The sequence below is a fragment of the Phragmites australis genome, chromosome 10 (genome assembly GCF_958298935.1).
Source record: "Phragmites australis chromosome 10, lpPhrAust1.1, whole genome shotgun sequence".
NCBI lineage: Eukaryota > Viridiplantae > Streptophyta > Magnoliopsida > Poales > Poaceae > Phragmites > Phragmites australis.
In genome coordinates, this window is record NC_084930.1 from 32,183,886 (window position 1) to 32,197,201 (window position 13,316).

At 45.3% G+C, this 13,316-nt stretch overlaps 1 protein-coding gene across 2 annotated transcripts; it reads right to left on the bottom strand.

Moving 5' to 3' along the window:
- LOC133930776 (probable galactinol--sucrose galactosyltransferase 6) lies at positions 1-3,395 on the bottom strand. Of its 2 annotated transcripts, none has more exons than XM_062377505.1 (7): positions 3,257-3,395; positions 2,826-3,121; positions 1,625-2,728; positions 1,325-1,534; positions 1,099-1,233; positions 652-961; positions 1-536 (listed from the first exon to the last, which is right to left on the bottom strand). In XM_062377505.1, the coding sequence occupies exons 2-7, from the start codon at positions 3,014-3,016 to the stop codon at positions 204-206; spliced, it is 2,283 nt and encodes a 760-aa protein (XP_062233489.1). In that variant the 5' UTR covers positions 3,017-3,121; positions 3,257-3,395; the 3' UTR covers positions 1-203. The 2 variants fall into 2 exon arrangements, with proteins under 2 accessions (XP_062233489.1, XP_062233488.1); XM_062377504.1 differs by having other exon boundaries at positions 2,826-3,126; positions 3,257-3,394.
- Positions 3,396-13,316: the final 9,921 nt, after the last annotated feature.

Below are 13,316 nucleotides of genomic sequence, written 5' to 3' on the forward strand. Positions count from 1 at the left end.
TCTGTTCAGACTAACAGAACAATCGGATAATGAGCGTATATATTCCTTCAACTGAATCAAGAATCAGATGTGCCTATCAGATCCCTAACATTTTCGTGCTACTAAAGTACTAACTAATACTCATAAGAGGGAGCATAAATCACAGGTGGACAGATCACCCGTAACATGATAATCTGAATTTCTGATGTACTGATGCTACCACCCTACAACTCCACAACAATCTTGTGTACCCTTTCCTTGGGCATGGCCTCCAGCTGAAGAACCACCAGCCCCGAGCAAGAATCGTAGGAGAATTCCACCTGAGCAGAACCCAGCATGCACTTCCTTGGCCTGACTGAAGAGTAGGCACCGAACCTTCCACACCCCCTCACTTCCATGCAGACCAATCCCACAGCCTCGGAGCTGGAAGTAGAGCCGTTGCTGTCAAGCAGCTTTGCGCCGTCCAGGAGGTGGTAGGTCAGGCCTTCCACTGCCGCGCCGCCATTGAACATGTCGACGAGCCCGATCGGGGCGAACCTGAACCCGGGTGCCAAGTCCTGTAGTGGCAGGATCCCATCAATTTGTAAGAAGTTCACAATTGCCAAGCTTTTGTGTTAGAAGTACATGTCAGGTTGGACATAGCAAAAGTGATTTGAGGAATTGGGCACTGACCTTCATCGGTGACACGGTAAGGATGTCTTGCTCGAGGACCTTGAGGGAGATGGGCAATGCCGCGCTGTTGGGGAGGACGACAAGGTCGCCACTCGCGTGGCGGTACACGGCGCAGTCGCCATTCCACTCAGGGTCCGTCGCGGCCTCGGAGATAAGATGGACGTCGCTGCCCTTGACGCCGCAGCTGAGGGCCTCGGCGCCAGTCTGGTGGAACATGGTCTTCTTCTCCACGGAGCTCCACGCAGCGCCCTGGCAGTTGTACACGCCAAGAACGCCGGTGAACTTGTTCATGTTCCATATCTTGAGCAAGCTGCACGTTCAAAAAAAAAAAAATCGTGAGCAAGCAAAGGGAACCAAGTCACGGCAGAGCATTGAACAGAGACGTGATCCAAACAACATTGGTACCTGTGAGAAAATCAAGAATGAAGCAAGGGGGATCGAGCTCACCTGACGCCATCGCGTGCCGGGTCGCTGAACAGGCAATCCTTGGTCGGCCGGCCAGGTAGCCGTGCGCGAAGCACGGAGCCGTCAGGCAACACAATCTTCTTCAGCAGCTCAAAGTTGTGCTTCCCGGGGACATCACTGAAAATTCATCACCAAGAACACAATTCAACTACATGTTCCACCGGACATAGCATCACAATTGCTCAGGAGTGGAATGAATTGAACGAACCTGACATAGACAGGGCCGCCACTGATCGCGCGGGCTGAGCCGTGGTAGTCGCCGGCTGGGTGGAGCGAGTGGAACATGTCCCAGTCAGGGAGCATGAACTCGCCGAGGAACACACTGTTGTACGCCACCACGGCGATGTGGATCGTGTGCGACATGGGGTCATTCGGGAAGAAATCATCCGATGCTCTCACCACCGCCGTCTGCTTGGAACTGCGGGTTTGTAAAAATTGGTCACCGATTACATTTAAGCCTATGAATTCAATGTGAGAATGATGGGAGCGTATGGATCGGATCGCGCACCAGTAGAGGGCGTCGGTGTTGTGGCTCATGCAGGCGATGATGCCGTTCTCCAGGAAGTTTTTGGCGATGGAGGCGTCGAGAGCCTGGTGGTACTGCCTCGTGAGCTGCGCGCGGCCGCCATGGCCGGCGCCCAGCGTTTCGAGGATACACTGCTCGTCCACCTTGACACCGTCGACCCCGGCGGCGGCGAGGTACGCGTGCTGCTCGTCGTAGAATCGGTACACGGCGCGCGGGTGCATGAGGCCGACCCCCTGGGTGGTGATCCAGTCGGTCTTCATTCCGGGATCGTTCTCCGCGACGCCCTGCGAGATCTTGGGGAACTGCATGCTGGAGCGGTAGTGCTCCGTCCCGGCGGCGCCAGGGCGGACACCGCCCCAGTAGCCGGTGATGGCGTGCCAGACGTAGACGTACTTGAGCCCGTACTCCTCCTTTGCCGCGTGCACCACCGTCTTGATGCCCGCGATCGGGTCGTCGTCATGCTGGAACTTGCTGTTCTCCCTGATGCCGGTTAGCCGAGGCAGGCGGGGCGGCTTGGCCTCGCCGGCGGGGCCGTCGGGTGTGGATTGGTCGGTGCCAACGGACTGCCAGCCATCGTCGATGATGACAAACTTGGGCGGCGCGCCGCCGGCGATGAGGCTGCGAAGGCCGGCCTCGACGCCCTCCTGGGTGACATCCTGGTAGAAGGCATCCCAGGTGCACCATCCGAAGTAGTCAACGATGCCCGGGAGCTTCTTCTCGGAGCGAAGCCGGAAGGTCTTGAGGCAGGATCTGACCGCAGCGACGGCGCCGGCGATGGCCGCGAAGGGGTCGGACTCCGCGGCGCCCACGAAGAGCGCGCGCTCGAAGGAATGCGCGCGCGTGTCCTCGTCCCCGCTCTCGACGCAGAGCTCCAGCTCGTCGCCCGCGCCGCCCTGGAGGCTGGCCCGGAACGAGCCCTCCACGAGCGGGAGGAACACGACGTACGCTTCCTCGCCGCCCGCGCCGGCGCCCCTGGACTCCACGAGCAGGAACTGAGTCTCGTGCGGGACGTCGCCGCCTTTCTCCCCCATCCGCTGCGCCATCCACCACAGCTTAAACCGGAAACACGCCATGAACCGCACGCCCCTGCTCGCCCATCAACCGAACCAAAATCAACGCCATGGCAAGCCAATGGATGGGGGGAAAATGGCTTCTTGCTCGTGTTCCGAGATGCAACACTTACCTTAAGGCCCCGAGGGAGACGACGTGGCGGGAGGCCAGCTCAGCGAAGTCGGCGCCAATGAAGACCCCGTCGACCGCTCCCCCCGCCGCTGCGGAGGACGCCACCACCGCGGCCGGCACGCCGGACAGCACCGTCCGCCCACAGACCGACAGCGTGCCGCCGGCGAGCTTGACGGACGAGGCGATCGTCATCTCTTCTATTCTTCTTTCCCTTCCTCTCCCTTCCTCTGAGACTGCTGGGGCGGCGACGAAGACCCCTTGGTCGCCGCGAGCGTCCTAGCTTCCTAAACGGAACGCCTGCTCTGTATCATTCCAGCACAAACGACGCACCGACATCAAGACGAAAAAAACAAGAACAACCTGAAGACTGCAGCAGCAGTAGCAGCAAGCCAACATGCAACATGAAGTCAACAATGATGGATTGGCACGCACCAAGGAGGGCTGAGAGGAGGACGGAGAAGGCAGGGGTGGCGAAGTGCGTGGCCAAGGATGCGAGGAGCAGTGAGCAGGAAGGGGCGGTATATATACGCGGCAGAGGAGAGGGGAAGGAGGCTATCACCATCACGGATATCGGCGGCTGCTAACCCTGTTACTACTTGCTAGTTTCTATTGGGATCGGATTTGAGTGGGTGGGTGAGTGGCCTTGCTTGGGTTAGGTAAGCTCTGTACTTACCCGTCCAATTTCTTTCTTTAAGAATTAAGATGCTGACTCAGCGCTACATTTGATTAAAAAAATGTTCGAATAACATAAGGTGCTCAAGAAATAAAAGGACTCGAACGATGGCTCACACATGAATCGGACACGAGCAAAGTCAGTATGCTACAGTAATTCATGTGAAAGGTACAGTGTCTGTGCATTTTTTTACTGTAATTCGAGAGTACTGTAGTACGGGTTACTGTTCATCCGCTCACGCTCCAACAGCTAACAAAGTCGCGTTACTGTAGCATCCCTGCCTTTGCTTGAAATTGGCTGGTTGGTAAGGGTGCGATAACTAAGTACTTATCTAGTTATACATGATGTACTCTTTCGCTAAAAAATGTAAGGTGTATTTTATTTATGTTAGAAGATCTGTTTAGCACTTGTTCAGCGTCACGCTCTTTTCTGCAACAGCAGCGACGGACTCGACATGCTCCAACAGCCTCATCGTCCGCTCCACGGTTCTCCCTCAACACCGCACGTCTCCAACGACTCCGTTTTTTACTAGCATAGGAATCGGTCACAGCTAGCAGCTTACGTGTATATATTCCTATGATCGTTAATAGAAAGTGCAAGCGCTAATTCTTGAGCTTGTTCAGTTTCGTATAAATCAAACTGCGTAAGTTTTGATCGATAATTAGTCGAACTATATACATATTTAGCATATAAAATTTATTTCAATATATTTGTATTTCAAAGTACTTTAAATATAATATTAATTTTATAGTAATTAATAATATATTATAAGAGAAATTAATGGTTTAAAATTATTTTTGATGATTTTTTAAAGCAAAATACACTTTATATTATTAAACGGAGGTAGTATTTTTTAAATTAATTGCATCCTACAATAAACAGTCGGTATATCTATTACTAATGGATTAACATGTGGGCCCCAGGCATTTCATTTTTTAGAGAACAGGGTTTGTTACGGCAAAAATTCAAAAGTGGATAATATATCCGATCGTATTTACCAAAATAGATAATATATTATTGCATTTACAATTTTAGCATGTATGTTTAGTACCTCATTTACCGAAAATGAATTTTTAGCACACCGTACCTAAAAACATGCTGGCCCCACTGTTTTTGGCACATGAGATGCTGAAAATGACATTGTGGACTGTATTCGGCACCTTATGTGCCGAAAATGACCCGAGATTTCTTTACATCGTGTTGCCTCGTTGTCGTGTCACGTTGCGTCGATGCATCATTTTTTGTTGGCCGTGTTCGGCACATCATTGTTGCCCGCTATATGCATCACTGAGAAGTTTAGGATTTTTTTGTTGATCAACTTTGTATCTTTCGGAAACATCGAACGCAGAAGAGTAGCATTTGAATCAATGGAAAAAAGATAAGCAGAGTAATCAAATAGAAAATAAATATGGCATGAATACTGGTCAGGCAATATCATCTTTTTTTGCCTCATAGAAAAATCTAGCATAGAACGATGATCAACTAGTTCGCACATTCTGAGATACATTTGACACCGCTCGTGCTAGAGGACCCTAAGGTTGTCAGTGATTATATGTAGGAGTGGAACGATCAACGTAGAACATAAGAGTTTTGTATGCAATTTGGACACGACTTGAATTAGGTTATTCTTGTTGAAAGGATCATTCTTTCCTTCACACACAACCTGCAAGTAGTCATTTAATGCTATATCGATCATTATAGGTGTCCATAGAAAGCTAGTACTAGAAGATCCTGCCATATGTGTATTGATTCTTAACTGCAACGTTCTGACTCTGCACCAAAGCACGAATTCCTAATTCTTTAATAAACATTAAATAAGTATTAAATATCATAATTAATATGTAATAATGCTTAATAAATAACTAAAAAATAAGGTTATGTGTCATAATTATTTGATAAATATTAAATAAATTAAAAATAAGTATATTAACAATACAGTGAATAAAACATAATAGAGATGACTCCGATAATAAAGTGAATAATACATGTGTCATGAACAAGTACAAGTGCTCCGAAAAACTGCATTGGCTACTCAACGACGCCGCTAGCGCACGCAATCCCCAGGAGTGTAAGCGTCTGGTAAGTGTGTGACCCTCATCCCAGCGGCTTGCGCTGGCCCCAAACACGTGTGACCTTACTCGTCATCATCATTGTCCTTCCTTATGGAACCCCCATCGAACGTGTATTCAGATCCGCTAACTCGGGCCTGTATATACCATGATGAAAGATCCTCATGTGAAAGTATGGACGCCTGTAGTACGTGCTCTGATGGAGTTCGGTGTGCCGAAGGCTCAACATGTTGGTACCACTATGAACCCCATGTGCATCAGGATATTAAGGGTATTATCTGCTTAGAAGCTCAGCGAAGCTGCCGGCCTGCATTGTAGCAGCCCAGTCAAAATCGACTGTGCCTGAACAGGTTCCTCACGGGCACTGGACAAGCGCATGATGTGGGAGGCATGGGACGGATCCATGGTTGGTAGATCGTACCCCCTCGAATGTGGGGCACAACCAACTAGACCATATAACGCGAACAACAAGCGAGACCCTCCTATCCTCATGTAGTCCTGGAAAGGGTTCCGATCCCTCCACGTTGATGACACGCCTGCTTCCCCACAAGCTTAGTCCTCCTGCGTATGCATTTCATACGCATCTTCGGGCTATATAAGATGAGGGTCATATTAGTAATGCATAAGTTTAGCCAATAAAAATCGTTATAAGTACCACATCATTTACCACAATATGAAGAAGACGGGTCATGATAGTGTGCCTTATTCCTCTTTCTGGATATGATTTCCTCCACCTTAGGTGCGAACCGTATGCTGCACTCCATAACTGCTATACCACGGTCTGAGATGATGCAAACTTGTTCTTTATTGGCCATGACATGTGTCCTCACCAAGGTGAGAAATCACAACTAGCTATCATTGTTCTCACTCTCAACCATTGCAAACGCAAGAGGAATAATCTAATTGTTTGCATTTGCCGTCATCACTATCATAAGGTTATCATGGTACTTACGGTAAGTAATGTGGCATCCACGCATACAACGGGTTTGCAATATCTGTATGTTTTGATGCATTGTCCAAATGACTAGAAAAGCCTAATATGCTTAACTGTACTTCTCCATGTGCTGACAGCTTTGAATTAATACGAGCCTCCCGTGTAAAACAACGAGACGTTTTGCATAATAAATATGGATAGTCATATCATATCTGCTAAACAAATATAGATATAATAAAATAACTACTTAGATGTATGTATGATACATTACTAATTATGCTCATCGATAAATAATAAATACATTAACATAAATGATTAAGTTAATTAATCAAATTAGTTCTATTAAACTAATTACTCTGATTAAATATATAACTCTGATTAAATTATGTAAATACTCTAATTATACTGGTTAATGATATGCATACAATTATACTAACAGATTAATCTAATTACATTGATTAATGATATTCAAGTAATTAAATTAAGTCAATAATGTAATTACACCGACTAATCAAATTCATATAATCGAACTATTAAAATAATCTAAGTACTCCAATTTATCAACTTAATATAATTTAAAAATATAATTGAATAGATTAAACAATCTACTTACTCTAATTACTATTACTAATCTAAGTATTAATTTCATACATAATATAAGTACTTTAATTTATCAAATGTAATTGAATAGATTAAATAATCTACTTACTCTAATTACTATTACTAATCTAAATATTTATTACTTACATAATCTAAGTACTTACTATAATAGACATTGCGCTGCTGCTGCTCCTCCCTTCTCACTCCTCATTTTATAACAGGCAGCACCGACACACCGAACATAGCTAGCAAAAAACGACGCATCAACGCGACAATGAGGCGACGCGACGCAAAGGAATCCCGGGCTATTTTCGGCATACGAGGCGCCGAATACGGCACTGTGGACCATTTTAGGCACCTGGTGTGCCGAAAACAATGGGGCTGACTTGTTTTGGGGGTATTGGTGTGCCAAAAATCTATTTTTATAAATAAGGTGCCGAGTACGTATGCTAAAATTATAAATATGATGATATATTATATATTTCGATAAATATGGTCAGGTATGTTGTTTACTTTTGGGTTTTTACTGGTTTGTTACTTAGGGACAATGGAAGAAGAAGGGGAGGCGATGGCATCGTGCAATTGGCTTGGTCCCTGAACCAAGAGGCTGTTTGGTTAGGGGCCAAAGGGAGCCGAGCCAAATTTTAATTGTGATCTGAAAATTTAGCCTTTGTTTGGTTTAAGACCAAAATTTGATCATGCCAAAAAAGTTTTCTATAGTATTTATGGTCAAATCTTGAAAGACCAAATCGGTCCGACAAAATTTTTGACCAACCAAATTTTAGTTTAGCCTCAAACCAAACGTCATTTTGACGGTTAAAATTTGACACTGCCCTGATTTTGTCTCTGACCAAACTTTAGCTTGGCCTGTTGGGGAAAAAAAAAACAAATAGCCCCTAACTCTTCACGTCGCCAAAAAAAAACATATGCAGTATTTTTTTAAATTTGGCCATTGTTTATTCGGAATATCTACTGTTTAGACACGTTACATGCAAGTGATATCCTCGTGGTTCTATAAATAAGTTGATGAGTTATGCTTAAATGAAAAATGCAGTGATATGTTGGAGATGCGCTTAATTAGAACACACTGAGGTAGTGTTTGGTTTAAAGAGTGGTAATGGTAATGTAAATGAAATCAGATTAAAGGGGAATGAAAGGTGGGATAGGTGATTACATTCTTTGTTTGGTTTCAAAATATAACCGTATCAGATACGGTAATGCCACAACTAATTTACATACCAATCCAAATCAATACGATCATATCCTTGCAAAAGGGAGCTCTAGGTTGTTGAGAGTGAAGTGGATGGCAATGTGCGCCTTCTTTCGTCGTCCTCCTTAGATCCTTCCGCCGCCGTGCTCATGATGGACTCAAGCACTGGATCTTGCCGCCGAGCCCCTGGACCTCAATGTACTGATACTACCTGGCCTGATTTAGGAAGCAATTGGAAGGGGAGCACCGCCTGCCATGAGAGCAAAGAGGTCTCAGGTCTAGGCTGCAAACTGGAGGATGAAGAAAACTTTTGGCTATGCATTTGGCCAGGCAAAAAAGAAAAGCTCAAGCAGTCCAGCACAATTAGCATCCAATGCCCATTTTGAACTGAGCCAAAGCATAAGCACAGTCGCGCGTGCTGAGCCAGTAGGCGACAGCGGGGGCTGGAAGGGGATGCTGGATGCATGATGGCCTGGTGATGCGTGATGGTCGGTCGGGTGACGGCCAGAAGGAGACGCGTGATGATCGGGTGTGCGGTCGGTCTACTCTCCGCGTGAGCTGCGCTTCCTGGCTCCAGCAAGGTGGGTGGGCGCGGGGGCAAGGAGGCGGGCGAGCGTGCGGCGGCGCTGCCAGTGACCAGTGTGGAGCAAGGAAGAGTGAATGGTATTGTAATATGATACCAGTCAATTTGTAGTGGGATCGAATTTGTATAGTGTTGTATCCCATTTCCTGGTAATATGATACTATCTTCGGCTATGTTCCCGTCATTTTGTTTTTTTTTTTGTTTTTTTTTCTGGTTTCTATTCTTTTTATTTTCTCTCATCTCTATCAATTTTCATTCAAGTGGAATCGCGAAGTGAAAGGGGAGAGAATCTCGTCCTGAAGTGAATGACCTTAAAAATCATTTTGTGACTGGAACCGTGAAGTGAAACTGTTGGAGTGTTAAAAGAAACGAAAATCTCTTTACAACGAGATTTTTATTCACAAAAGAAAACCGTTGAGCATGATCTAAGCAATAATGACGGAGTAAACCAAACATATTTATCAGTACCTCTTAGCCTCCGTAACTGGATCACGTTACGAAACAAGGTACCAAACACCATCTTAATTCGAAGAAGCCAAATGACTTTTAACGTTTGGTTGCACGAACATATTGTCGCAAGACCCTTGCTTCTATGGTCATTCTACCACGCAGTCTATGATCAGCTTGGCAGGTACTAGCACGCTAGCTATCTCCTACCAACAATGCAGGGGGACGAAGACGAAATATCTGACAGATACCACGCTGTAATGCAATTCAATATTCCAATATGCTTTACCAAAGAAAGAAGAAATGCATCACGAGATAAGGAGATCTGGCGTGTGCACAAGCTGGAGAAATGTCCCTGTAATGAGTATCACGAGATAAGGAGATCTGGCGTGTGCACAAGCTGGAGAAATGTCCCTGTAATGAGTCAAGATAATGACACGAGATAAACAAATATTGTTCACCTGATGTCATCACACCCATCGGTGTTGCTATAAGCTTATCACTAACTCCGGCTCAATCATTTGAGTCTTCTGATAGCTATGCTAATAATCACTTATAATACAATAAGCTAAGTTCGAGTGTCTGCTCACTGATAGTTCCATCTGCGGCTGGAACTAAGAAAATCTTAAAAGCTTGCCCTGATCCGAAACAAACAAGAATTTGCGCAAGCGAAACTCATTTCTCAACTTACTTGCGATGCATCCAAGTTGTGCAAAAGTATGCTCATTTAAGCATTGCAGAAAAGAAAAACAAAGAAGCCATAAAAAGAACCAAAGAGAAAGATGCCATACCGTTTTAGTTATCTTTTTTTCCCAAATTGCATATGAGCATATTCTCGCACAAATTTTTTGATATGCAGATAATTTGTCATGTTGCGCACATACACAATTTTGAAGAATTTTTTGGAATGTATAAGTTCAATTTTATTATATATTTTTTTATTCACTGACGAAAAGATCGAAATTCGCGAAATTTCATCGAAATTTTGGTCATTTTTCACCTGTTGTGGGTCCCACATGTCAATAATTTTTTTTGAAATTAGATATTAAGAAAATTACTCTCAGATTGTCCAATTATTCTGCTAATCTGAACAACTAGCCTTCTAAAATTAAGTGCCTTGTGTACCTGATTCTCTCAGAGTTAATTGCTCGTTTCTGAGCCCGTCACTATTTGCCACATGGTGCAGCAGAGTAGCAATGCTATTGCTATTGCTCATTTGCTCTGCACCAATCTTTTTTTTTTTTTCTGTCTGTCGGTGAGCTTCATTGGATGCCAGCTTATTCACTGTCACGAGAAGTGTGCAGGGGACCAATGGCAGAGCAGTGTCTTCTTGGCGTTGCTTGGATTCACCGACTACTTTCTTCGTTTTTCGATACCTATCACTTTTAAATATTTTATTTATTTTTAAATACTTGTCACTTCACGTTTTTAATATAGTTTTTAATTTTGTTCCTACGAAATATCTTTTACCCACCTATTTACGGTAGATCTCAGAATATTTGTGCTAGTTTCTAAGAGTATTTTTGTCATTTTTCATTTAAAATTGGTATTATTATTGGTATGTTTTAATATGCGTATTTAGTTAAAAGTGACCAGTATTGAAAAATGAAGGGAGTAGGATCGTACTTTGATTTTCCGCAACGAGCTGAATACACACAAGGTTATAACGACATACTCGTGCAAGTTTCACAGTATAGACCTTAAAAAAATGCAGTGCATCTATCAACAACGAGCTTCAAATACTGCAAATTAATTAAGAATTTCCCACTCCACAGACCTACAAGCAAGATATGCGAAAGGCTTCCACCGTCAATGTAATAGTTGCTTTGGAAGGATGTCATGGGATCCACTAAGAACAAATGCGTTCTTTGGTTGAAAGCTGGAGGCGAACACTGAACCCAGGTAAATTTTCGTCAGTGTGAAGTTGTGAGCTGTGCTTTTCAGTGTTATCTGAACATTGGCCCTTCATTCCGTCACTGAAACACCTCGCCTATGCCGATGTGCAAAGTGCAACATCACCACCACAAACACCGTTCGGGCCCTAATGCGCTGCGACTAATCGACTATTAACCGTCCACTATTGCCACTTGCATGATCTTTATGTGTCAGATATCATATCACGAGTGATCCAACTGTCCCACTATCCGTCGCGGCACCGCCTGCATCTGATCCGTGTAAAGTGGCACTGGCGAGATATCTGATCCGATATAGCCATCATCCCATCACGAGCTGAGCTGCCTCGGCATGCATGCATCCGGCAGCAGCAGCCGCCATCGCAAGTCGATCGATAATGGCAAACCTTCAAGCTTCGTCCTGGTGTGATACGAGCCACACGGATGCAGGCGTGGAGGCTGCTTCAGAGTTCAGAGTGTCGCATGTGGTTGTCAGGAGGGCCAATTGCCAAATTGCCAAGCGGATCCATTCCGAGTGGAGGAGAGAGAGTGGAAAATATCTGCGGCCGTCTGCTATCTCGATCGTTCAGTTCGAGTCCGGCATCGCCGAGATTTTTCCTTAAAATTCCCAGGGTGAGATGCGCATCTCACGTAGCCTTACCGTTGCGAATGTCTGCAAGTGTCAAGCTGCTTTGTTCGTTTCTGATCATGGCAAGCTTTTTCTGAAGAACGTTTGGTTCAGATCGTAGATGTAGCTATCAAAGGGCCACCACTTGCGCTTAGCTTTCAGTGTTATAAGCTATTAGCACAGCTATCAGAGTACTCAAACGATTGTGCCGGGGTTAGCGTCTTAGTGATAAGCTTCTGGAGGCTTACAGCAACACTGATGGAGTGATGGGTGATGACATCAGGAGAACAATCATCCGTACCCTGAGGTAATTACAGGAGACGAAGAGCAGAATTTGCAAGCTCGCAATGGCATACCATTCATTGTCTTGACTAATTACAGGGACCTAGATTCCTCCAGCTTGTGCAGGCACCAGACTTCCCGGTCTCTCCACGCATGCTTTTCTCTCTGGTAAACCGCATCGATTGGCATTGTTTGCGTTGTATCTTTCAGACATCTCGCTCGCTCCCGGCATTATTGACAGGAGATGGCGTGCCAGTAGAGTAGTGCTAGCAGCTGCCAAGCTGACGTGGCGGATTTCCTTCAACCAGGCCGACAAAAATAGCAATTCTCGTGCATAATTGATGCCAATGTTATATAGATTGTTACATACGATGACAAATGCAAAACGAAAATTTAATTTGTGTCATATACACCCTATAATCACGTTATGGATCTGCCCCGGCAACCATATATTTGTGCTGTGCATATTGCAGTGCTATCTTGTATGTTCACAGAAGCAAACTTAGCGGAGAGGGAAATTATGTGCCTCCACGTTAATCGGACACCTTAAGCACGTGAGGATTATCTGACTCGGCTTGCGTACCGGGTCCCCTTTCGGCAGATGGCGGCGATGGCCGAGGCTGGCTGACTAGCAGTTGCGTGTCCCATCGAACCCCATCCGCCTGCCGCCGGGGGACGCGGATCCGCCGTGTCAGCCTCGGCAGACCCCATCCCCATCCCCATCCCGCCGCACGCACCGCGTCGCGGCCCGCCTCGCCCACTCGCACGAGTCGGTTCGGCCATCGACTCCTCCCGTTCCCACTCGAACAGCTGCCAGGTGTCCCGGCCCCACACGTCAGCCACTTCTGTGGTCCGTAGCTTAGACGGTCCTAAACGGAAGCTTCGCCGGAGACAAGGACCAACCCCACCAAACCCAAGCACGGTGTCAAAGGCATGTATTACCATTCCATATCATCTATTGATACACATAATATACAAGTCATTGTATAATTTATCGGTAAATAATCTATATAACACCTAATTAATAAATGATAAGTGAAAAATTAAGACAAAAAATAATAGATAACATTGGAAAAATATTTTCTATATAAATATTTCTCTCATGCTACATAATTAATAGACGACATCTTTATTTTTTTTCCTATACCTTATAAAAAATAATGCTAGTTGTAGT

Bases quoted from the DNA above. Each gene is read 5' to 3' on its own strand.
- LOC133930776 (XM_062377505.1), bottom strand. From the start codon at position 3,016: ATGACGATCGCCTCGTCCGTCAAGCTCGCCGGCGGCACGCTGTCGGTC. The intron at 1,234-1,324 runs GTTCGTTCAATT...ATGAATTTTCAG, and splicing joins GGCGGCCCTGTCTATGTCAG to TGATGTCCCCGGGAAGCACA. The intron at 537-651 runs GTCAGTGCCCAA...CTGCCACTACAG, and splicing joins TTACCGTGTCACCGATGAAG to GACTTGGCACCCGGGTTCAG.